General features: G+C 39.9%; 1 protein-coding gene across 3 annotated transcripts in view; it reads right to left on the bottom strand.

Moving 5' to 3' along the window:
• PEAK1 (pseudopodium enriched atypical kinase 1) overlaps positions 1 to 25,416 on the bottom strand; it is a 332,635-nt gene that overhangs the window by 59,887 nt on the left and 247,332 nt on the right. For all 3 annotated transcript variants that reach the window (XR_006381652.1, XM_044230658.1, XM_044230659.1), the window contains one exon: positions 14,571 to 14,764. Coding sequence is in view for 2 of the 3 variants with exons in the window: in XM_044230658.1 (XP_044086593.1) it covers positions 14,571 to 14,764 (194 nt within the window). In the remaining variant the exon portion in view is untranslated. The remainder of the gene's footprint in view (positions 1 to 14,570; positions 14,765 to 25,416) is intronic.

Raw genomic sequence — 25,416 nt, 5'->3', positions numbered from 1 at the left:
AATAAACCTGTATATTTATGGTCAATCAACTTCCAACAAGGGTGCCAAGAAAATTCAATGGGGAAGTAGTAGTTTTTCCAACAAATGGTGCTGGGACAACCAGATAATCCATATACAAAAGAATGAAACTGAACTCCTACCTTATACGTTATACAAGAAGTAACTAAAATATAGCAAAGATCTCAACATAAGAACTAAAACCATAAAACTCTTAGAAGAAAACATAGGAATCAGTGTTTTCAACTTTGGATTAGGCAATGATTTTGCAGATAATGACACCAAAAAGCACAAGCAAAAAAATAAAAAATAAATTGAAATTCATAAAAATTAAAAACTTTGTGCTTCAAAGTATAACTTTAAGAAAGTGAAAAGACAACCCACAGAATGGGAGAAAATATGTGCAAGTCTTATATTTGATAAGACTTATATCCAGAATTTATAAGTAACTTACAATAAAAAGATAAATAATCCATTGTAAGTGGGCAAAGGATTTGCATATACATTTCTCCAAAGAAGATACACCAATGGCCAATAAGCACATGGAAAGACACTCAACATCACTACCCATTAGGTAAATACAAATCCAAACCACGAGACACCACTTCACCTCCACTAAGCTAGCTATTGTCGAAAAGATGGACAAGTGTTGGTGAGGATATGGAGAAATTCAAACTCTCACATGTTGCTGGTAGGAATCTAAAATGGTACAGTCACCTTGGAAAACAGTTTGGCAGTTACTCAAAAAGTCAAACGTAAAGTTTACTACATGATCCAGCATTTCCAGTCCTACATACATATCTAAGAGAAATGAAAACATATGTCCACTTGTACACAAATGTTCTCAGCAACATTCTTAAGAGCTAAAAAGGAGAAACAATCCATATGTCCATCAGCTGATGAATGGATAAATGAATATTATTCAGCCATCAAAGGAAATGAAGTACTGATACAGACTACCTCCTGTAGGAGCCTTGAAAATATTATTCTAAGTGAGAGAGAGAAGCCAGTCACAAAGGTCACATATCGTATGACCCCACTTACATAAAGTATCCAGAAATATGTAAATCCCTAGAAAGAGAAAGTAGATTAGTGGTTGCTGGAGGATGGGGAGAATGGAGATGGAGAGTGACTGCTGTTCAGGGTGATAAACATGTTCTGGAATTACATACTGGTGATGATTGTAAAATTCTGTGAATATACTAAAGCTTATAGAATTGTACCCTCTGAATTTTACGGTATGTAAATTAAATCTCAACAAAGAAAATCAACCATCCATTCTTAGAAACAACTGTAAACTCAGTTTCTAGTCACATCTTTCCATTCCTCTGTGTCCTTCCCATCACCAAGGATGGAGGGGCTTGATATTACTTGCACTCTTCCTGTGATGACAAGGCTTCCTTCCTGAGGCTGCCCCAGCCCTGTTTTGCCTCAGCTAATGTGAGAAGTCAGAACCATAGTTTGTTTACAACATGACAGAAATAGGCTTTATAACAAACCTTTATTTTCTACTTGCTGACCCAGACCTTTCAGAGGCGAAGTGTGATGGAGAAGGTTAGAAGCAGTGAACTGTGCCAGCACCTTATCATCCTTGCTTTACTACTGTGACAGTCGCCTGTTATCACTGTCTCCAGCTTTGCCTCCCACACCACATGGTCATTACAGAGATTTTTTCTTTTTTTTTTTAAACACCAGAACTGATCAAGGCAGTCCTCCACTTAAAAAATATGTCCTTGAGAATTTGGACTTGATCCCGAGGACAGAATTTTCTTGGCTGGAGCACAGAAAGCAAGCCTTTCATGACCCCGCCCTGGCTGTACCTATTTTTCTTGTAGCATTTCATCTTGCCTCTGAAGTTGGGGCTTCCAAACTGTCAGCAGTGTATTTAGCACTCTTGCTTTTTCACATTCTCTCTCTCTGCTCAGGCTAACCCTCTTCCAGGAATGGTTTCCCCAAGACTGACCTCTTTTTCCTCAGGACCTCATATATGTTGTGAACATTTCTCTCCAACTACTTACAACCCTTGATCTGTGTCCCTGCCGAGATTCCCTACTACTGTGGCTCATTTGTATACTCAGGATCAAGCAAAGAGTTTTGCTAAAGGGAATGGAAGGAGAGAAGGAAAAAAGGAAGGAAGCTATTAATGTATAAATGAAAAAGCTAGAAACACGGGCTTATTCTTGGCCTTTCCAATGTGGTCCCTAGAAGAAGCTTTATGGAAGTCATTTTCCACCCACCCTTCCAAATTAGAACAAACAAAAATAATCATGGACATGGAAAAGGAACAGATTCCCAAAGTGCTTTTTTTAAAAAATTACCTCAGAACTGGCAAGTGAGACAAAGTCTATCACTGTCCGCAGCTGCTTAGTGCCTATCAGAGGAGGTAAAAGAGGGCTGATCACGCCACTTTCTTCCACTTATAGAATAAAGTCCAAACTCCTCAGCAACCTGGTCAAGGCTCTCTGTCTTATCTACCACCATTTCTCATCAACATCCCCACACAAGCACTTGCTTCCTGTTCTTCTCATCTGCTCCGTATTTTTTATTTCTACCTCTCTGCTCTAGTGAAGGTGTTGTGTCCTAAGCCCAGCTCAGTTGGCCCTTCTCCACAGAAGCCTCCCTACTCCCCATATCCAAACTGGGAACCATCACTTCTTCCTCTGTGCTCTCTTAGTGCTTTTGTTCTATTACAGCATTTTCCGTCTTTTATAACACGTGTATGTATTTTTTTTACACTTCCTCAGTACCTGGCACTGTGTGAGACACGCAGCCATTGTGCAGTAAGCGGCTGCCAGACTGAAGGACACAGAGTCAGAAGAGTTGCTCATCATTCCAAAATGAAAATGGACAGCCAAGGCAGCAAGGAAAGAAAGAGAATTAATAGTGGCTTCTTTTTCCAAATGGCGGGATATGATCTCCTGGGAGCTACGGAGATTTCCACATGGGAATCAGAAACATTGGCGTGTTAAGATGAAACCATGAGCATTGCACAGCCCATGCAAATAGGTCACGCCATTCTCCCACGTTTAAAAGTGTTTTGTGTTTTTATTTCTTTGCTCAAGAAAGACAAGTTCTCCTGACCGAATTCCAATCATCAGGGTCAATGTTTTAAAAGCTTGGTATCTTGGCTGTTTTTATTTTAAACTTTGAATCCTGTACATTCCTCTCAAGCCTCTGGGACCAGATACTAAGCTCAGCTTTCAGCAGTCCTGATATAACATCACATACTCTACATTTTTGTGGCATACCAGCTCTCTAAACAGAAAAAAAAAAAAAGATTGTGTTCTAAATCTTGCCTTGCTATAGACTAAAAAAGTTCTTTTGGACAAATATGTTTAAACCACATTCAAATCTTACTTTCCCCTCTTTTTGAGCTTCCTTACTCTATCTCTTTATTCTCTCTCCACCTAAAAATGTCTTCAGACTAACAGAAAACCCCTGTGTCATGTTCTAAAAGCAAATGATGAAAGATGGAATAAAAAGGAATAATTTAATGACACTTTGAAGTAGCCAAAGGTGGTTTAAAACACCTCAGGAAGGAAAATGATTGATATAGGCCTGTTAAGACTTACAAGACTGCTATGGTAAGTAGAAAGGACATGAGAAAAATATTATTTCTAAATATCTGCATTTTAATTAATTAATTAATTAATTTCATTGGGGGGGAGTGTTGTAGAGAGAGCTAGCATAAGCAGGAGGGGCAGAGGGAGAGGGAGAGGGAGAGTCTCCAGCAGACTCCCTGCTGAGTGAAGAGCCGGACACAGGGCTTGATCCCAGGACCCTGAGATCATGACCTGAACTGAAATCAAGTGTTGGATGCTTAATTGACTGAGCCATGTAGGCACCCCGGATCAACATTTTAAAGATAATCACATACTGAAAAACTCAAAATAATAACTCTCTTGTTACAGAGATCTGCTAAAAGGCACTACCTTTGAAGACACACAAGGGACAAACCATAGCAAATGTTTGTTTAAGACCTGACAATCATTATAATCTTGGGGTGCTAGGGACTAAGGGCACTTAATGACACATTTGGCAGGAGCAGTATGTGAATGAGCATAATTAACTCTTCATTCCCATAAGACAGGAATGTCATGGGCTCCTAGTTGGTCTCTCTGCTTCTAATTGTTCCCAAAACAATCTTTTAAAAATCCTGATATGTCTTTTTATTAAACAATCTTCAGTAGCTATTTCCTATAGGTATATCTTTTACATATATCACTGTGACGTATATATACCATTTATGATCTAGCCCCATCTCCCCTAGCTTTAGGCTTTATACATACTCTTCCCTCTACCTGGGATGTTCTTCCTTGCTTGCCAATCTGACAAACAACCACCCTTCTTTCCAACTCTGCTCAAAATTTAACTGACCCTCTCCTACACGCTTCGGGGCAGAGGCTTTCATTAAACCTTGAAATATCTGCATCATAGCAACTAGCACACGGGCTCCTAAGAGTCCAGCCCATGTCTGCTTTTCCAAAGGCTGAGAGTCCTTGAAGATAGCACTATTTTTTCCAGTGCCAGGAGATAGTTGGTGTTTGACAAATGTTTACTGAATGAACGTATTAAAGCCAAAATAAATGGGACATATTTTTTCCTTAAATTGTAATTTCACCCCTAATTTTTTTCCAGGGCTCATGACAAGTAATGTAGATGAGAACAGGACAAGAGAGAACAAAGGAAGAGAGTTCATCTCCAAACTGGGAAATATGCATGGTGGTTTATAAATATAGATGTCACATACCACCGTGCACCCGCGTTGTCAAGTGACTGGGCCATCACTGGCTAAACCTAGCACTCACTGTATCATCTCATTGCAGCAGGCCTCAGCAGCTTAGGAAGAAGGGTCCCACCACAGTCAAATGGAAGCACCAACTGGCAAACCCCAGGGGAAATCAACTTCATGCCAAATGATAAAACGAAGCTGACCTCCAAAGACCACTTTGCGCATACCCTCAAGTAAAGAGATACGCTGACCACTTTAAAGAATGTCAATGGTGTAGCAGCTGACAGACTCAATTTTTATAGAATGTTATTTGAAAACCTCTCCAAGAACAGAGATTATTTATTTGGGGGTGAGTTATCTACATAATTTGAATATTGTACTCCCCCAACTAATTCTAGTATACGGGAAACTATTTTCAAATGAAATGTAGCTAAGTTAAAAGATAGGGACACAGTATATGATTCCTTTTTAAATAGTAATAATTATATTTTTAGAAAGTACAACAAATGCTCAAATGTTCAAAGTGGTCAATCTCAGGTTTTTGTTTTTTAAAGATTCAGATAATTAAAAATGTGCAATTCTTTAATCTTTGGTTCAAATAATTAACTTTGGATTGTGTAGAATAATATCTGGCCCATAAAAGTTCCTCAATAGTTATTTGTTGAGTAAATGAACTAACAGCAATATATCCTTCAGAATGATTTTTTTTAAAACTTCTGTTTATGATGCCATTATTATATACTTAACAACATTAAGGCTAGCAAAGTAATGACACTCTTTTAAGTACACTCACCACTTAGCATTTTTTTAAAAAAACATTTTATTTAAGTAACTTCCACACCCAACGTGGGGTTCAAATTCACAATCCCAAGATCAAGAATCGCATACTCTACTGAATGAGTCAGCCAGGTGCCCCTCACCCCTTAACATTTCACACTGATGATCAATACACTGCCAAAGGAAGTTCTGGAGACAGAGGATTTTAAGATGTTTTCTTTCAGTGTTTTAAGGGTTCAGCCTTAAGGAGATGCCCTAGATAAGTAAGATAAGAAATGTGGAGCGGTGCTTGGCTGGTTGGCTGAGTCAGCAGAGTGTACAACTCTTGATATTGAGGTTGTAAGTTCCAGCCCCATGTTGGATGTGGAGATTACTTAGAAAACAAAAAATGTAATCTTGGGGGTCCTGGGTGGCACAGTTGGTTAGGTGTCCAACTCTTGGTTCCGGTTCAGGTCATGATCTCAGGATCAAAAGATCAAGCCCCGTGACAGGCTCCGAGCTGACTGAAGAGTCTGCTGAAGTTTCTCTCTCCTTCTTCTGCCCTTCCCTGTGCTTGTGCTCTCTCTTCCTCTCTCTAAAATAAATAGGTAAATCTTAAAAGAAAAAAGTGATCTTGTGGGGCTATGTAGAAGGATGGCTTATATAACTCTTTCCTTAGGAAACCTCTGGATTAAGCCTCATACAGCCATACCTCAATTAATTGTATTTTGCAGATATTGTGTTCTCATTTTTTAAAAAAATAAACTGAAGGTTTGTGGCAACACTGCATCGAGCAAGTCTATTGGTGCCATTTTTCTAATAGCATTTGCTCCCTTTGTGTCTCTGTGTCATGTTTTAGTTATTCTTGCAATTTTTCAAACTTTTTCATTATTATTACATTTGTATGGTGATCTGTGATAGTGATCTCAGCAGTGATGTTACTGCTGTAATTTTGGGGGCCACAAGCCACACCCATATAAGATAGCAAGCTTAATCAATAAATGTGTTCTGACTGCCCCACTGACCAGCTATTCCCTTGTCTTTCTCCCTCTCCCTGGGTCTTCCTATTCCCTGAGACATAACACTATTGAAATTAGGCCAATTAATAACCTTAAACTGGCCTCTAAGTAAAAGGAAGAGTTGCATAGCTCTCATTTTAAATCAAAAGCTAGAGGGGCGCCTGCGTGGTTTAGTCAGTTAAGCATCTGACTCTTGATTTTGGCTCAGGTCATGAACTCAGGGTCCTGGGATTGAATCCTGTATTGGGCTTCATGTTCAGTTGGGAGTCTGCTTAAGGATTTCCTCTCCTCTCCCTCTGCCCCTTCTCTTGTCATTCTCTCTCTTTAAAATAAAAAAATTACTACTTAAATTACTTTAAAAAAATCAAAAGCTAGAAATAATTAAGCTTATGGAGGAAGGTATATTGAAAACCGAGGTAGGGTGAAAGCTAGGCCTCTTATACTAGGTTAGCCAAGATGCGAATGCAAAGGAAACATTCCTGAAGTAAATTAAAAGAGCCACTCCAGTGAACACACCAATGTGGAAAGTGGAACCATCTTATTTCTGATCTGAAGAAAGCTTCAGTGGTCTGAAAAAAGACCAAACCAGCCACAATATTGCCTTCAACCAAGGGCTAATCCAGAGCAAAGCCGTAACTCTTTTCAATTCTATGAAGGCTAAGAGGTAAGGAAGCTGCAGAAGAAAAGTTGGAAGCTAGCAGAGGCTGGTTCATGAAGTTAAAGAAAAGAAGCCATCTCCATAACATAAAAGTGTAAGGCAAAGAAGCAAGTGTTGATGTAGAAGTTGCAGTATGTTATCCAAAAGATCTAGCTTCAGGTAAACAACCAGATTTTCAATGGAGATGAAACAGTCTTATAGTAAAACAAAATGCCATTTCCGACTTTCATAGCTAGAGAGGAGAAGTCAATGCCTGGCTTCAAAGCTTGCAATGACAGGCTGACCCTCTTGTTAGGGACTAGTGCAGCTGGTGACTATAATTTAAAGTCAGTGCTCTTTCACCATTCCAAAAACCCTAAAGCCCTTCAGAATTAAGCTAAATCACCTCTGCTTGTGTTCCCTAAATGGAACAGCAAAGCCTGGATGACAGTGTATCTGTTTATAACATGTTATTGAATATTTTAAGCCAGCTGTTTTGATCTATTGCTCAGGAAAAAATAAATTCCTTTCAAAATATTACTGTACCTGGTCACCCAAGAGTTCTGATGGAGGTATACAAGATGAATGTTGTTTTCCTGCATGCTAACACAACAGCCATTCTGTAAGCCATGGACCAAAGAGTCATTTTGACCTTCCAGTTTTGTTATTTAAGAAATATACTTTGCAAGGCTATAGCTGCCATAGATAGTGATTCCCCCACGGATCTACACAAAGTAAATCGAAAACCTTCTGGAAAGGATTCACTTTTCTAGATGCCAATAAGAACATTCCTGATTCATGGGAAGAGGTCAAATACCAACATTAATGGGGGTTTGGAAGAAGTGGATTCCAGTCCACATGGAGGGCTTTGAGGGTTTTAAGACTTGTGTGGAGGAAGTAACTACAGATGTGGTGGAAACAGCAAGAGAACTAGAATTAGAAGTGGAGCCTGAAGGGTCATCTGGTTGGCTGAAGTAGGTTAAGTGTCCAACTCTTGGTTTCAGCTCAGGTCGTGATCTCAGGGTCATGGATCCAGTCTCACGTGGGGCTCTGTGCTCAGTGAGGAGTCTGCTTGAGATTCTTTCCTTCTGCCCCTCCCCCCATTCAAGCCTGTTCTCATACTCTCTCAAGTAAATAAATAAATCTTAAAAAAAAAAAAGTGCAGCCTGAAGATGGGACTGAATTGATGCAATCTCATGATAAAACTTTAACAGATGAGAAATTGCTTCTTATAGGTGAGCAAAGAACATGGTTTCTTGAGATGGAAACTGCTCCTCGTGAAGACGCTGTGCAGATTGTTGACATGATGACAAAGGATTTAGACTATGACACAGCTGATAAAGCAGAGGCAGGGTTTGAGAAGATCGGTTCCAATTCTGGAAGTTCTACTGTGCTTAAAATGCTATCAAACAGCATCACAAGCTACAGAGAAGTCGCTGGTGAAAAGAAGAGTCAACTGATGCAGCAAATAGCACTGTTGACTTATTTTAAGAAATTGCCATAGCAATTTCTGAATTTCTGAAGGCCCTAGTCTTCAGACCCTGATTTGTCAGCAGCCATCACTGAGGCAAGACCCTCCACCAGTAAAAGGATTACAAGTCACTGAAAGCTTAGCATTTTTTAGCAATAAAGCATCTCTTAATTAACATATGTATATTGTCTTTTAGATATAACGCTATTGAATATTTAACAGACTACAGTACAGTGATAAACATAAACTTTATATGCATCAGGAAACCAAAAAATTAATTTGATTTCCTTTATGGTAGTATTCAATTTATTGTGGTGGTCTGGAACCAAACCCATAATATCTCCAAGTTATGCCAGGATTAGAATAAAAAAGCCAGCTGATTAACGGAGCACAAAAACTGATACTTGAAATTTTTCTATATGAAATTTCCTGAGGGCTTACCTTCCTTAATCTGGGAATCTTATAAAGTCAAATGTGAAAGTCACTTTTGGCTAACTCATTCAAACATGTTCTTAATACCTACCGCATGTTTTAGGTAATTTGCTATGTTGTAGGCACACAGAAGGAGAGGTAAGCCAAGAATCTGCAAATGGAGAGTTGATAGATATTTCTAAAAACTAACGTGAAGTGTACTCAGTTACAAAGTAAATGAAGGACAGCTGAAGTCACTGACTTATTTCTAACACAGTAAAAGTTACTATGAAGCGCCTGATTTTAGCAGGCTGATAAAGTAGTCAGGTGTGCCACATAAAAAACTAGCAATATTTCTTCTAGACATCTTGAGATAGACATAGAAATGTGGGAAAATGTTGAAGGTCTGATTGAAAAACATTCTATCGCTTATTGGGAAATAATCACCCAATACCCTGCTGATACCCTGCTAAATTCAGTTTGGGGTTGATTAAGATGCCAGAGATCAGGGTTTGTTCAGAGGCCTCATATCACCATCATCCAGAGTAAAATCATCATTTTTCAATTTGCATAAAGGCCAATATGATTTTTGTGCCCATAGGAGACAATACAAATCCTCCAAATAAACAATTCTTTAAAGATATGCTGTCCTGAGGGGCGCCTGGGTGGCTCAGTGGTTAAGCCGCTGCCTTCGGCTCAGGTCATGATCTCAGGGTCCTGGGATCGAGTCCCGCATCGGGCTCTCTGCTCAGCAGGGAGCCTGCTTCCCTCTCTCTCTCTGCCTGCCTCTCCATCTACTTGTGATTTCTCTCTGTCAAATAAATAAATAAAATCTTAAAAAAAAAAAAAAAAAAGATATGCTGTCCTGGGGTGCCTGGGTGGCTCGGTGGGTTAAAGCCTCTGCCTTTGGCTCAGATCATGATCCCAGGGTCCTGGGATCGAGCTCCACATCAGGCTCCCTGCTCAGTGGGGAGCCTGCTTCTCCCTCTCCCTCTGCCTGCCACTCTGACTACTTGCACTCTCTCTCTGTCAAATACATAAATAAAATCTTAAAAAAAAAAAAGAAGTGCTGTCCAACAGAACTTTCTGTGACAACAGAAATGTTCTGTATCTTGCATGTCCAATACAGTACTAGCCACTGAGGGCTACTGACCACTGACAATAGTGACACTACTGTCTCACTAGCAACACTGTCTTAGTCTTAGCTAGTGAGACTAAGACACTGAATTTTTATTTATACTCTAATGAATTTAAATGTGAATAGCCAGATGTGGCTAGTGGCTACCGACTGTATGGGATAGTGCAGCTCTAGAACCTAATAATTAACCTAGTTTAAACAAAATAAGGTTTGCTTTATTTATGCTAAGGAGAAGAAAAAAGCCGCCTGAATTAACCCTGAAGAATAATCTCTAAGGTAAAAAGAAATGGCTTTAAGATACGGTCTGCAGGGGCGCCTGGGTGGCTCAGTGGTTTAAGCCTCTGCCTTCGGCTCAGGTCATGATTTTAGGGTCTTGGGATCTTGCCCTGCATCAGGCTCTCTGCTCGGCCGGGAGCCTGCTTCCCCCTCTCTCTGCCTGCCTCTTTGCCTACTTGTGCTCTCTCTCTCTCTGTCAAAAAAACAAACAAACAAACAAAAAAAACTTAAAAAAAAAAAGATATGGTCTGCACAAGTCAGTAATAATTAGCAGAACTTGGGGTCCTCTATCACATTCACAACTTCAGTCTTTAGGATGCAAGCAACCCACAACTTCTTGAATTTATATTTTTTTGGTCTGTTTATTCAACATTTTTTTTTTTTTTAATTTGAGAGGGAGAGAGCCCATGTGCATGAATGGGGGAGGAGAAGAGAGAGAGGGAGAGGAACAAGGAGACGTCATGCTGAGCATGGAGCCTGATGTGGGACTGGATCCCACAACCCTGAGATGGTGACCTAGTGGAAACTAAGAGTCAGACACTTAACCAAATGAGCCACCCAGGTGTCCCTCAACATCTCTAATAAACATTTTAAATTATTTCTACTTTATTCTACATTATCTGGCTAGCACATCAAACATATCTGAAGGAGAAAGCAACAGCGTATCTTTGGGAAGAAATAAAGGAACTTCATAATTCTTGAGTACTTCTATATACCAAGTTCTTCTTTTATCATCATCCCTATAAAGCAGATATCACCATCCCCTCATTTCAGAGGAGGAAACTGAAGTTCTGGCATGCTAAACGGCTGAACTACAAGCATACAGGTGGGCAATGACACAGCTACCAGATGAACCAAAACCTGGTCCATCCCTCAAACTTATGGGTTTTTTTTTTTTGTTTGTTTGTTTGTTTTGCCTACTATATTACACTGCCTCCCACATCCACTTTACAATGTAATTTTCAGAAATAAATTCCACAGTAAAAATAATGGTAATCCTTAATTTTCCTCCCTCAACTTCTTCCACTGGTCTGTCCATCCATCTTCTGCCTCATTTGATAAAGAAAAGGAAGGAAGGAAGGAAGGAAGGAGAGAAAGAAAAAGGAAGAAAGAAAGAAAGGAAGGAAAAGAAAAAGAAAAAGAAAAAGAAAAAAGAAAGAAAGAACGTGGTGTTTATAGATCAGTTTTAGACTATTTAAAAATATCTAAAGGTATTATATTTAAAAATATTGTTTCCTTTCAGTTTTTAAACTACAGATTTTTAAATAATAAGCTCCTAGGACTTTAAATCACAAGAAGTTACCCAAAGAGATAGTTTAAAATTTCCTGCAAATGATTTATTAAAAATATTAAAAAAGACAATTTCCAAATGCCATCTAAAATACTTGTCTCATTAGGAAAAAAAACAGGAACAAAACAAAAAATTAAAACCCCTCAGGTGTAGAACTCATTGCATCAACCCTATGTGTTACTCAGTTTTTATTTTATTCGCATAGTAAAACCTTCCCAAAGAAGAAACTAACATGTGTCATACGCTATGGAATCAAGCACAGCCACACAAGCACTTAAGGAAAATAAGGCAACACTTTACGAGCATCACAAAGTTTAAAAGTAAATTAACAGGTTGGAAAAAAAGCTATCTTTTGATGGGGCATCTATAACATAGTGTATGTTTAGTGTTCTAAGTAATGGTAATCTTTTGAAATTTTGAAATTTTGTGTCTCAATGTAGATGACTAAAAAAAATGTGCGGGGGGCGGGGAGACGGCTGCAGTCCTTCAGTATTTTACAAGAATTTAGTGGTTATGATATTATAGTCCTGGTTAACACTGACAGGGTTCCAATCCTGGTGCAATCCTTACTGGTTCTGTGACTTTGGGCAAGGCATTCTGACTCACTTTTGTCATCTGAAAAATGGGGATCAAAATTCCTAAGGTTGTTGGGAGGATTAAATGAGTTAATATAATATAATGTGAGATACTTGGATTATTCATGGAAGTAAGGTTCTATTTTTTTTTCTAATTATCTACAGAACTGAAAAGACAAATAAGATAAAATAATTAACCTTAACTGACATTGGTGGATAGATTTTTTAAAAAGCTTTTTAAAAAATTTTAAGTATTTTCTACACCCAACATGGGGTTTGAACTTATAACCCCAAGATCAAGAGCTGCATACTCTACTGACTGAGCCAGCTAGGCACCCCAGCCGATGGATATTTTTTAAAGAGATGCCATAAGATGCCATATAATAAGTAATAATTAGTAATATATTTTACTGAGGACATCACAAAAGAAATGTTGGGGTAGTAAGAATGTCTGAAAGATAAGTCAATATATTATGCTGAGAGCATACTATAGTAAATAAGCAATAGTTTTTGTATCTTACGGGATGTTTCAAAAAATATAAAACAATGGGAGAAGTTGAGTAAGCTGTCTGACTATAATTCTAACTGGAAAATGGCATCTGAAATGGTTGTTTGGGTATACTGTAATATGGGCTCCACAACGCACAGATCATAGAAGGCTTCTAGAACTTAGAATGGAAGTCTTCCTTATAGAACGTATTTTCAACTGCATGTGGATTGTTATGATGAGTTTTCCAAAAGAGCACATTAGAGCATTTCTCCTACAGTATTACTTCAAACCTTTTTGCCTTCTTAAGGACTCTTTTATTTCCAAGTACACTAGCTGCTCTTAGAATAATTTTTCCCTACTATAACCTGATGAAGGGAAAAGAGAAACAAGACAGAAGAATGCCTTGACATTACGCGCCACCGATCTCCTAACAGGTTTAAGTGTTGTCAGAGCCCATAAGGATCTTGCTAGTGCTGTGCATATGGCAGTTCAACTCAGGCTACTCACCTCTCTCCTGACTTGAGGGGAGAACAGCAGTGAGAAATCCTTATTTAGCCCCATGCTGTGCAAAGAACTATGACACTCAAGGAAAGACGACAGATGGAAAGTTCCTGGGTACTCAAGGAAGAAGAGTGAAGATGATTGGAAAAACTGAAGAATCTTTGCACTGGCAGGCACCTTAGAGGTCACTCAGTCTGGCCCTCTTTGTCCTGTAGGCTTCCTCTTCACTGCATCTCTGAGAGATGGCCCCTCAGCCTCTGCCTGAACACCACAATAACTGGGATCTTACTTCTTTGAGTCTGCTTGCTCCAAGCCAGAAATCTGAGCTATATCATAGATTTCCACATCATTTTCCTATCAAATTAACCACTACGCCTTATGTATTTTGCCTCTTAAATCTGTTTACTGTTCCCCCTCCCATTACCTTAGTTGAGACCTTTCTCTTCTCCTTACATGGTCCTGCCAAAGTACCCAACTACTTGATTTCACCTCAAATACTTCATCTCCAATCCATCTTCTCATGACAGCCTATAAAGCGGATGTTCTAAAACACAAATTACAGCACATTATCCCTTGGCTTAAAACCTTCTGATGGGTTACTCTCACAGAGAGCAAAAAAGTCTCAGGTTTTAGCTTGAAACACACACTCATCGAACTCTTCTGCTCATAGCAGCACGAAATGGCTGTGGTAGCGCAGGCACCGTGCTTGCTCCAGGGTTCATGCTTTTGCTCCTGTTGCTGCCTTGGGTTGGAATACTCTTTCTTCCCTCTGTCCACCAGCTAAGTTAGTTCAGGAACTAGCTTCCAAAAGGCATCTTTTGGCACCCTCTCCTGGGTAATATAAAAAATATTCCATGTGTGTATCACTGTATTTATGATACACTACCGAAATCCTCCCGGTGAGTCCCTCAAGCAGGGACCATGTCACACCCTTAGCGCATGGCACAGGACTCATGGTAGCAAGTGTTCAGTATATGCCTAGTAAACACAAGGACTTTTTCTGAGGTGAATTAAAATTTATGGTTCCACACCTGCTGTTGTACGGAAGTGCTGAATCACTATGCTGTACACCTGAAACTTATATTACACTGTATGTTGACGAACTGGAATTTAAAGAAAAAAAAAAACTTAAAAAAAAAAAGAAAAATTATGGCTCCCATTGTCCAACTTTTGCTCCATGCAGCAATAAAAACCATCTCACCAGGGAAATCAAGCATTTGGGTAGTGCATAAAAAGGCAAAGTTTAGATACTATTTATATGACATTTTCTACTTACCTAAGTTGCTGTAGGTTGCACTACAGGGATTCAGGTCAATAGTATCTGAAACGTCTTCTTTTTCCTCATCCCCTTCCAGTCCAGGTAGGGGCAAGGCTGCTGAGATGGGAGGGCAGGCTCCGTCATCTTGCCTCGCAACAACGGATCTTGGATCCCGAGGAGAGAAGTCCTCTGTCACTTCATGGGTCTTGTGACTGAAACAAATCAGACTGTGGTCACAGTGGCATTCAAAGGTCTGGTTAAATTTTAGATTTATGGAAGACATATACTTGCCAAAAATGTAATTAACAAGCCCCAGAGTCGCCATAATGGGTCCTATGGCCTGAAATACTTGTCTGAATAGAGGGCAGTCCTTCATCTAGGCTGATCCTCCTATTTATCTTGATTCCTACACATTGAGAATCCAGTTCGACAGAGGAGGCATAGTAATCTCAGAAGGAAGCCTGAGAATAAGAAGGTAAGAAATGAAACTAAGGCAGGAGGTGGTGATGGTAGTGGTGAAGGCTGAATGCTTAACTGGTTAAAGACAAAACACCCACATGCTTAGTGAAGTATGTGGCATATTTACTATACTGTAGTACTGTAACATCAAATAATTTACTATATAAACTTACTTTATTTCATATATAGAGTTTACTACATGCTAAAGTATTCAGTAAAGGATCAGGAATAAAGCTGAGATTAGACTAAATAAGGAGGTTAAGCAATTGCTTCAGAAGGTAAACTGAGGCCAGCAAAGTCTTGTTGTCAGGAGGACAGAATCCACAGCCTTTGCCCGAATGCATGCAGTAGGCAAGGTGAATGAAAATGAAAGGTCTGCATTCTCGTTCATCTTCTCAATTAAAATGAACCTGAAAGATCCTGTTGGCCACATACCACAGTGTGGCATTCATACTACTTTGTGTTTCCAATCTTGTTTCACTGCTGCCTGCTCATTTGCTTATAGCTATCTCTTCCAGTCTTCCCCACTTCCCATCCTGCCTGAACTGTCAATTCTTTGCTATAAGTACAAGGGGATGGAATGGTCATTTAATGTTGGTAGAGAAAACTAGCCTAGTTAGAAAATCTCACTGGGCTAGCCAACAAAACAAATTTAAAATCAGGCATCTTTAACAGTTTCTGAGAGTGTTCTTTCACTGTCACACACTTAACAACCCTTCTTCCCCCCCTTTTTTTTGGGTTTTGTTTTAATGTGGGCAAAGAGAAAGAAGGAAACATCTTATATACTATAGCATGTTGTTTCTGGATTTTCAATTGGCAGTGAATCATGGTGACATTTACAAGTTTCTTTAAAAGAGGTACTTTGTTTGATCATATGTCATCTGAACATATATCACCTGTGGATTTGAGGGAGTAGATCTGAAGAAGGAGTACCTTCTTATCAATCTTTCATTATGGAAATTATGTGTGTGTCTGAACAAAAAAATAAGCCTTGAAGTCTGCAGGATACACAACTTCAAAAATACTCTTTCAGAGCTGGCAGAGGCAGAGGTCTCTCTGTACTGGGAGTGAGCAATGAGCTGGAGCTTCCTTTCTGGGATCTGGCTCTCGAGGACAGTGGTAAGGTGGAAAGGAGCACTCCACTGGCGGCCAGTAGGGTGGTGTATGTAAAGGAGGCCTCACACAGTACAGCATGCTGCCTCTTAATGGGCTGCCCTAGGACATCAACCCGAAAAAAAAAAGGGCTCCAAACAAAACTGGTTTCTCATAACAGGGAGCATTACAAAATCACAGTGAGAAGGGGCCTTCGCTTTCCTGCCATTAGCAAAGACAAAGCAAAGTGACACTTCTGAGACCCTCTCAAATACCACACAGTGTCAAGGCTATATAGATCACTGGATAGTTACCAACATGCTTCAGAAGGAAAATGATCTTTATTGGGCAAAAGTTAATGTAAGTCATTTCTGATTTCAAAGAACAAGTATATATCTAAACATAAAGTGACATTCATTTCTTATTTTTAGAGTTAATTTGAGACGTTTCCTAAAATGCTGTTTTTAGGCTTCTAACCTCTGCAAGCTTGCTCTCGCCTTTTTTCTTTCCCCAATCTCCTCATTATTACTAAGACAGCTCTCTTTTCCATTATCAAAAGGGATTAGCAAATGTTGGTTCAGAAAACATGACTATACCCTCCCTTGTCTGTTTTCTTCCATGCAATGGGCTATTTACCATGAGCCTCAGCTATTGTGAAGACTACAGAAAGAGTTACTGCTATTAAACCACGAAGAATTCCCTGGGCCTGGTCCTCACATACATGAAACACAGCTCTCTCCTATGGGCTTCTACAACAAAATACGGATGCTAAAAAGCAAGAAATGTTAAAGACTCACCCACTGTACTCACTCATACAATTCCCCATTAAAGGGTAGTCTACAGGGCCGCCTTCAGTCTGTTAATCATGTCCTGAAGCTCTGATATACCAGAGATCCCACTGAGCTCAGGAAAACTACAGGTTGGGTAAGATACAGGTTTCGAATTCTGCACCTTAATATCAACCACCGCACCTTGACCTTTACCTTAGGGGTTTGGTCTGGGAAATGTGCCAAACTACCTCTGGGAAGCAAAGTGAAAACTAGTTTTATTAACTCTTTGAGGATCAGGGCAGGACAACCTATATTCCACATAAAGGTTAGTTTTCATAAGCACATTTTAAGTAAGTACACTGGTATATTATATCACCAATTAAAAGAATCATCAACTATAAAGAACTATGCAAAGGGAGCTGATGAAAGTGAAATCACAAGGAATTGCAAATGGATGCTAAGATGTTTAATCAGCAGTGACAGCAGAGTCTAAAAGGAAGAATTTTTTTAAAAATGCATCAATGATATGTCACGTCTTGATGCTTGAGGGAGGAACAGCTCTATGTACAATGAAAATGGTAAAAGAGATGAGAAATGGAGAGGCTTTGAGAGCTCAAGCTTAGATGTGGTAACATGCTATGACTGAAAAATGAAAAAGAACTGAGAACAGCATCAGAGAAGGTTGACTCAGTCACTATGTATCAATAGACAAACTGTCTAGGAAGAAAGAAAGAAGTAAAATTTGACAATTTATCTAAGGCACATTAATTTTTTAAGGGAATATAATTTTGACCATTGATTTCTTTGTGCCATATTTAGATATGAAATCAGAAAACCCTCCCAGGGGTGCCTGGGTGGCTCAGTGGGTTAAGCCTCTGCCTTCAGCTCAGGTCATGGTCTCAGGGTCCTGGGATCGAGTCCCACATCGGGCTCTCTGCTCAAGCAGGGAGCCTGCTTCCCCTCTCTCTCTGCCTGCCTCTCTGCCTACTTGTGATCTCTGTCAAATAAATAAATAAAATCTTTTTTTTTAAAAAAAGATACTTCTTTTTAAAAAGAAAACCCTCCCAAATAATAAAATGACACTTTCCAAATACAGACTTTATCTCCTAACAAAGGGGTTCATCACCAGTATTTCATCAAGAAATGTTTAAGGTAATGGACACCAAAATGAGAATCCGAGAAACCAGGTTCTGATTTTCTATTCCTTGATCATCTGTACCAACTAGAGGACAGCCTCAGAAAGGAGATAAAGAACAAAATGAAAATGTCCCCCATTTCCTCCATAAGACAGAAAGTTTAAAAAGAACTTTAAAATGAAATTATTAGAAACTTGTTAGAATTTCTAATACGCTATATCTTAGCACATCTTGAAATAACAAATATGACAAGGATAACTAGATTTTTCTCAGGTAAGTACAATTTGATATTCATTGTTATAAAACAGAACTATTAACTAATAAATAGCCCACATAGAGGAAGTTATATCTTTTCTATTTCTACGAGTTAAATTCATGTTTAAACAATCCCTAGGTCTATAGTGCTATGTAGAATGTCTACAGTAACTATGGCGTTGATACTTAGGTCCTTAATTGTCAGGCTGAGTCATACCCCGATTTAGACTACTATTTTCCTGGACCCTCAGCATTCACTCTGTTTTCATAATGGAAGACAACACAAGTTCGTGTGTACCTCAGACTCCTCAACTGACTTTTTCCTTAATGACCAGTTTATAATTGAGATTTGGGATGGATAACCCAACACTTAAAAAATCAGGTCATAATCTCCAGGAAGACATCTCATTTTCTGAACATGGAGAATGAACTTAATGTGTTCAAAGGAAACTGTAACATTGTTACAGATTTGTCTGTTCTACAAATGAATCCCTTGGTAAGGTTATCTCTCATCAGGCTGCAACATTCATACATAATTCAAAGCTGCACAAGCAATCTCCTGTGGGAAGCTCACTTGGTTTACCCAGGTGGTGGGATTAATCATTACATACCATCAAATGAAAATGATCTTTTTTTTTCTGGCAAATTCCTTCAAGAAGATTTTTGTAAAAATTCTGTTAAATGTCTGAATGTACTTTTTTTTTTATAAAAAAGGCAAATCAAATTCTGCATTAGAGTCCTTTATGTATCCAAGTATTTCCACAATTTCTGTTCAACTTTATCTTCAAATTCAACCACTTCCATTCAGCTTCAGAAGGGACAGTGAATGAAATCAAGCTTCAACAGAGACCATCTGTCTCTTTTTGGGCAAATGGTATTCTAACCTCCCATTTGCCAGCTCTCTTCGGTAACAGCATTTGTCTCTATTTGCCAAAGACAGCCAATTAATAAATGTGTGATTTTTAAAACCTCCTTTTACTTCTAAAATTCAGATCAAAGCATATCAGAAACAGCATATCACAGTTTTCTTAACTGGTTTCAGAGCTGCTGATTTCTGGGGTTGCGGGGGATGATGGGCTTTTGTAGGGCTAGAATATATACCAACACATGAGGAGAGTTCAAAGTTATCAAATCCCACACCTTTAATCTATCAGAAGGAGGAAAAACTCTGTCTCTCTCTGTCCCTGTAACCCCTGCCGATGTGACATTTCCTAATCCTATCTTGGTTTCCAGGTCATCAATTTGATTTTGCTATATTTTCCAATTACTGGCATTCTCAGGTAGAAAAGTGTTGTGTCCATTGATCACTATCTTAGTGTCTCCAATTTTCCACTAAGCCTTCTGTAGTCTTTCACTGGAACCTTCAAACTTCTTCTCCTGAACTGAGATTAACCTTTCACTGAGATCTGATGGGTACTTCCTAATATGTCTAACAGAAGTTGGTCAAACAAAGGTAGCTCTTACTAGTGTGAAGGAAGTGGCTGGGTCTTGAAATGAGGAAGACTGGTAGCCATGAGCAAGTTCCCGAATAGACTCTAATCTTCAGACACTGCATGGTTTCACTTTTTCTTTTTTAAAAATAGATGTGAATAGCGAATTAAAAGTGTCTTTAAAGCACCGGACCGCAAGACAGAAAAGTAGATAAAAACACGGGCCACTGTAAATCACTGTCATGTTCATAATACTAAGAAAAATTACAGTTTTAAAATCCTATGAAATACAAAGTCAGAATGGGATCTGTGCAAATCAACAGAGAAGATAAACTAATCTTGGAAAAGAGCAATAAAAGAAGGCTGCCTTTCTCAACAGCATTACAGCAGGAGGCTCTCATCACCATTTAGGCCTTGGCTCACTTCTAAAGAAAGGTGTGACATACTGATGTATATGTCCTGAGAAAGCAAGATACTGGAAGAAAAGGACTACCCAAGGGAGGATAGGGGCCCTTGACTTTTTATGCATGCGCAGAAGCACTGGAGAAGCACCTTCTCCACTTTCCTCTTGTCTCCCTCCACTGCCTGTCTGCCCTTGGAGTCAGAGGAGGGAGAGGAGTATGTCACACCATGCTATGAAAACACTGCGGGCTCATGGAGGGGACGGGAATCTGCTCCTACTTGACACTGCACAAACTGCACACTTTCCCAGTTAATTCGCCAAAACACTTCAGGGGGTTGAAGCAGTTGCTTTCATTTTGCAGACAGGGAAACTGAGCTCAGACGAAGTGAAATGAGTTGCCCGGGGTTACGAGGGTAACGTGGTAGTAGAGTCGGGATCTGAACTGGATTGTCTCCGAATTGACCCCTACCATAATGCAAGTCTGGTATATGGTAAAGACTCGACCGTAAATGCCTGATTGTGAAGATGAAGAAGTAAGAGTGCTTTGCAAAGAACAGAATTATTATTAAAATTATTAGAAGCTATTATTAAAGGGTATTAATGGCTACAGATGTCTACTTTTGAAAAATTCTAAACAACGTAATTATTTACATTGCAAAAGGATTTCTTCAAAAAGGAGCTGCTTTAGTACAGAAAGACTGCGTTCACAGATGCATCATCACAACCGCCTCCGCATTTGCTGAGAGTACGGTACTGTACTTAGATATATGTCTCCTAACGATATCACTCCAAGTAAGTCTTGTTATTCCTATAACAGGGAATCTGAACAGCAGCCAAAACTTACATAGTACTTATTGTGTGTCTGTTCTAAGCCAGGATTCTCAAAAGTGGCGCTACTGACATTTCGGACCAGATAATACTTGCTGTGAAGGGATGTCCTGTGCATGGTAGGATCCTACTAGCATCTCTTGCCTCTACCTAGGTGTTGGAACCACTCTCTCCTTCCCTAGTCATGATGACCAAATGGTCTCAGACACTGTCATGCCTTGGATGGGGGTAGGGAGGGGAGAACAAAATCTACCCTCTTCTCACAGTTTTTCCTAAATTCTTCTAAGTCTCACAATAATGCACTAGGCAGATTATTATCTCTCTTTTACAAATGAAGAAATTAGAGTCCAGAGAGGTTAAGTCATTTGCCTCAGGTAACACAGCTGCTAACTGGTGGAAGAGAGATTAAAACCTAGGGTCTGTGGTCTAAACAGATACCTACTCTGCCTCTCAGTTTACAGATGAGGTAACCTGAACCAGGGCATGTCCTAGATGACAGAGCTAATAAGTGGTGAAAGCAGGATTCAAAGCCATGTCTGAGTGACTTCAAAGTCAATGTTCTAAACTATTATGCCAATTGTTATTAGGCTGTAGTGTGACTAAGAATTACCTTGGGAACTTGTTAAAGATGCAGATTTGTGGCTCCCACCTCTAGGGACAAATTTAACAGCTCTGGGGGATGGCCCAGGAATCTGAATTTATATAAACACCCCAGGAGATTCTGACACAGGTGGTCCTAGTGCCTCAAGTATAAAAAGGATCAAGGTGTAAAAAGTGAGCATGAAAATTTTAAGTTGGGGGGGCGCCCGGGTGGCTCAGTGGGTTAAGCCTCTGCCTTCAGCTCAGGTCATGATCCCAGAGTCCTGGGATCAAGCCCCGCGTGGGGCTCTCTGCTCAGCAGGGAGCCTGCTTCCCCATCTCTCTCTCTGCCTGCCTCTCTGCCTACTTGTGATCTGTCAAATAAATAAATAAAATCTTAAAAAAAAAGAAAAGAAAAGAAAATTTTAAGTTGGAGCATTGCTGCTCAGAAGTGACATAAAGGGAAACAAAATAATTCAAGTAGTCACAGATGAGAGATTCATAAAGGGCTATTAAAAAAAGAGGAGGGGCTGTTTTGGAACCAATCCTTACCTTCTGAGGTTTATTCTTAGAATACAATTACACAAACTCACAATATGTTAGAAAACAAGGATTTGGTCTAGTATGACATTCACAGTTTTTAGTTGGAGCCCTGTCTGGATCAAGTTACCTCTGAAAATAAGAAGCAGCATCTGTGAAAGCAGCAATAGGTTGAGTCTCCCGACATGCAGCATGACCTCAATTCCCAGTATCAACAGAGGACAGAGATGAGCAAAAAGGGCAGACCGCTCTGACTGAGAAAGCTGCTACAAGAGGGACCTTGGACGCTGGGCCAGGGTTCTTTTCCTAAAATCTCTATTTTGTTCTGCTGTTCCTCTGTTCCACATCCTTGTGACCTGTCAAAGTCATGTCTGAACTACCTAAAGGTCTTCAAGACCTTTCACAATGAGGCTGCAATGTATGTTTCCCTCCTTATTCCAAATTTTCAACACACAATCCTTTAGCTCCACACAGACCAATGTATTTCTACATCGTAACTTCCTATACCTTGGACACACTATATTCTCCATCTGTGCTGAACCTACTTTCTCTATCTACCTAGAGTTGCTTCCCTTCTTTTCATCATCTACTTCAAACTCAGTCATTAAAGACTATGCAGGCCTCAAGTTGGCCAAGACATCTTTGTGTCTTCAGGACTCTTCCTTCTCTGAACACTGATAACAGGTGTTCTGGATAAACATTTGTATCCCCCCATTCATATGTTGAAGCATATTTGGAGATACTTAAGATTAAATGAGGGGATAAGGGTGGGACCCTGTCCTATAGGATTACCGTACTCACAACAAACGATACCAGAGAGCTTGGTCTGTCTCTCCCTCTGCACACAAGGAAAGTGAGGACATAACAAGAAGTGGTCATTTCTGCAAGGTAGGAAGAGGGCCGTCACCAGAAACCAGTTCAACTGGAACCCTGACCTTGGATTTCTGCCCTCCAGAACTGTGAGCAAATACATTTTTGTTGTTTAAGTCACCCAGTCTGTGGTATTTTATTTACGGTAGCCCACGCAGACTAATACGAAGGGACAGAGAATTATAGCAAACACCCAACAAATAGGTGTTGAATAAATCAAATCAGGTGGGATCTGGACAGCAAGGCACTAGAGGATATTACTACGGTTCTGCACCTGCATTCCTCCCAGTAAAATCCCAGCCTGCACCACCATGGAGACTGGCATCAGGACAGGTTCCAGTGTGGGGCAGGCCATCTCCCTGATGCAGACTGGAGCTTCGTCCCTGTGCCAGCAGCACAGAAAGGCCAAAGACTGACTCCTGAGGCTCTTTCAATCCAGGAGAACTAGATTGGGGGTGGGGAGCGGACCAGTGTGCACCGCTGTCATGTTGTTGTTGTTTAAAGATTTTATTTATTTATCTGACAGACAGAGATCACAAGTAGGCAGAGAGGCAGCAGAGAGACAGAGGAGGAAGCAGGCTCCCCACAGAGCAGACAGCCAGATTCGGAGCTCGATCCCAGGACCCTGAGATCATGACATAAGCTGAAGGCAGAGGCTTTAACCCACTGAGCCTCCCAGGCACCTCTGTTGCTGTTGTTCTTTGGCAAGCCTTTCTCCTTGCTATTAACAAATCACCATTATCAAGGCACCATATGAGAACAAACTGCTTCTCCTGGAATTAAACCTTTAAATATTACCTGATAACTCTAATCCATACTCTACTGCAGTTATGTTAAATAATCACTGGCTGAAACTGTGGCCTAGAGGTCTGAATACAGGCCTGGAAATGAGAAACTCAAATTTCATTTCAGTGCTGCCACAACCACTACTCTGCCCCTGCCTCCCATCATTCATCTATAAAATGAGTATAGTGACATTTATAGGAGTATGTATTAATTAGGAAATTCATATTAAGTGCTTTTTTAAAGAAATTTATTTATTTATTTGAGAGAGAGACGGTGAGAGAGAGCATGAGTGAGGAGAAGGTCAGAGAGAGAAGCAGACTCCCCATGGAGCTGGGAGCACGATGCGGGACTCGATCCCGGGACTCCGGGATCATGACCTGAGCCGAAGGCAGTCGTCCAACCAACTGAGCCACCCAGTCGTCCCATATTAAGTGCTTTTAAGAGAGTGAGCAACTATGTTCAACTATGCCCGTGTTGAGTACTTGAGACTGCTCAACAGCTCGATGAATCAGGACGTATCTCTTCCTGGTCACAGATTTCCCTTCTTGCACTAAGACTGACTTTATAAAAGACATGGTAGAAACCAAGGGACTCAACAAGCACCATCAAGAGTGCAAAAAAGAAAAAAAATCATTTAGGGTCCAAACACCTCTGAAGTCAGACTCTGGCTCTGTTACCTATTTGCATAGCAGCCCTGGGAATGTCAATGAGACTCTGTTTCTCAAGATCTTATAAAATAGGAAGGATGTACTGTCATAGATGTTGAGACAACTGAGATAACATGAGTGAAAGTGTTTTAAGAATTATACAGTAAGGGGCGCCTGGGTGGCTCAGTGGGTTAAGCCGCTGCCTTCGGCTTAGGTCATGATCTCAGGGTCCTGGGATCAAGTCCCGCATCAGGCTCTCTGCTCAGCAGGGAGCCTGCTTCCCCGCCCCCCCACCCCACGCCTGCCTCTCTGCCTGCTTGTGATCTCTGTCTGTCAAATAAATAAAATAATAAAAAAAAAAGAATTATACAGTAAGATACTGGTGTTTAACTTCAGATTCATTAGGCAAACAAGGAAACAAAACTGACCTAATACATGGGGAAGTCTCAGTTGGATTCTTCACTTTGGAATATATTCATTATGAAACACTAGGCAAGTACCTTACTTCTCTGGAGTTTTATCACCTTCCAGAAAGGAAAGAAATGTAAAGCCATCTGAAGACCATCCCATCATGGTACACTTAAACAATCATTCTGCATCATTCTGTGATTAGGCAAGTGAGATGTTTATCAGTTCTCTGTAAAACAGGATTATTTAGGATTTCAACAGTAAGGGCTTTATGAACTCATCTAACTTTAGGAACAATATGTCAGCAAATGTAGATGTGATCTTTATAAATGCTTATAGTCCAGAAGTTTCTTTAGAGCAAGGACTATGTGATCAGGAGAGCAAGCAGCTACTTTCAGCTTCTGTCTCCAATTTTTTTCTTTATGAGGAATAGGAATTTGATCTTCAGAGGCCAGTGTGGTCCCCAGCATGAAAAGATGACTTTGATAGGATTCTTTTGGCAAAGAGTAGAGATAATGCAAATTAAGATATAACTGGAACATAAGCATCAAAAAAATTCAAGTTTCTAACTGACCTTTACAGAGAGAAGGACATTGCATTTTACCACAGTCTAAGAAGTGCTCAGACTTTTTTTTTTTTTTTTCCATACACACATGAATAT

Source organism: Neovison vison, chromosome 13, assembly GCF_020171115.1.
Source record: "Neovison vison isolate M4711 chromosome 13, ASM_NN_V1, whole genome shotgun sequence".
Lineage (NCBI taxonomy): Eukaryota > Metazoa > Chordata > Mammalia > Carnivora > Mustelidae > Neogale > Neogale vison.
This window is presented reverse-complemented; position numbering and strand designations above follow the sequence as displayed.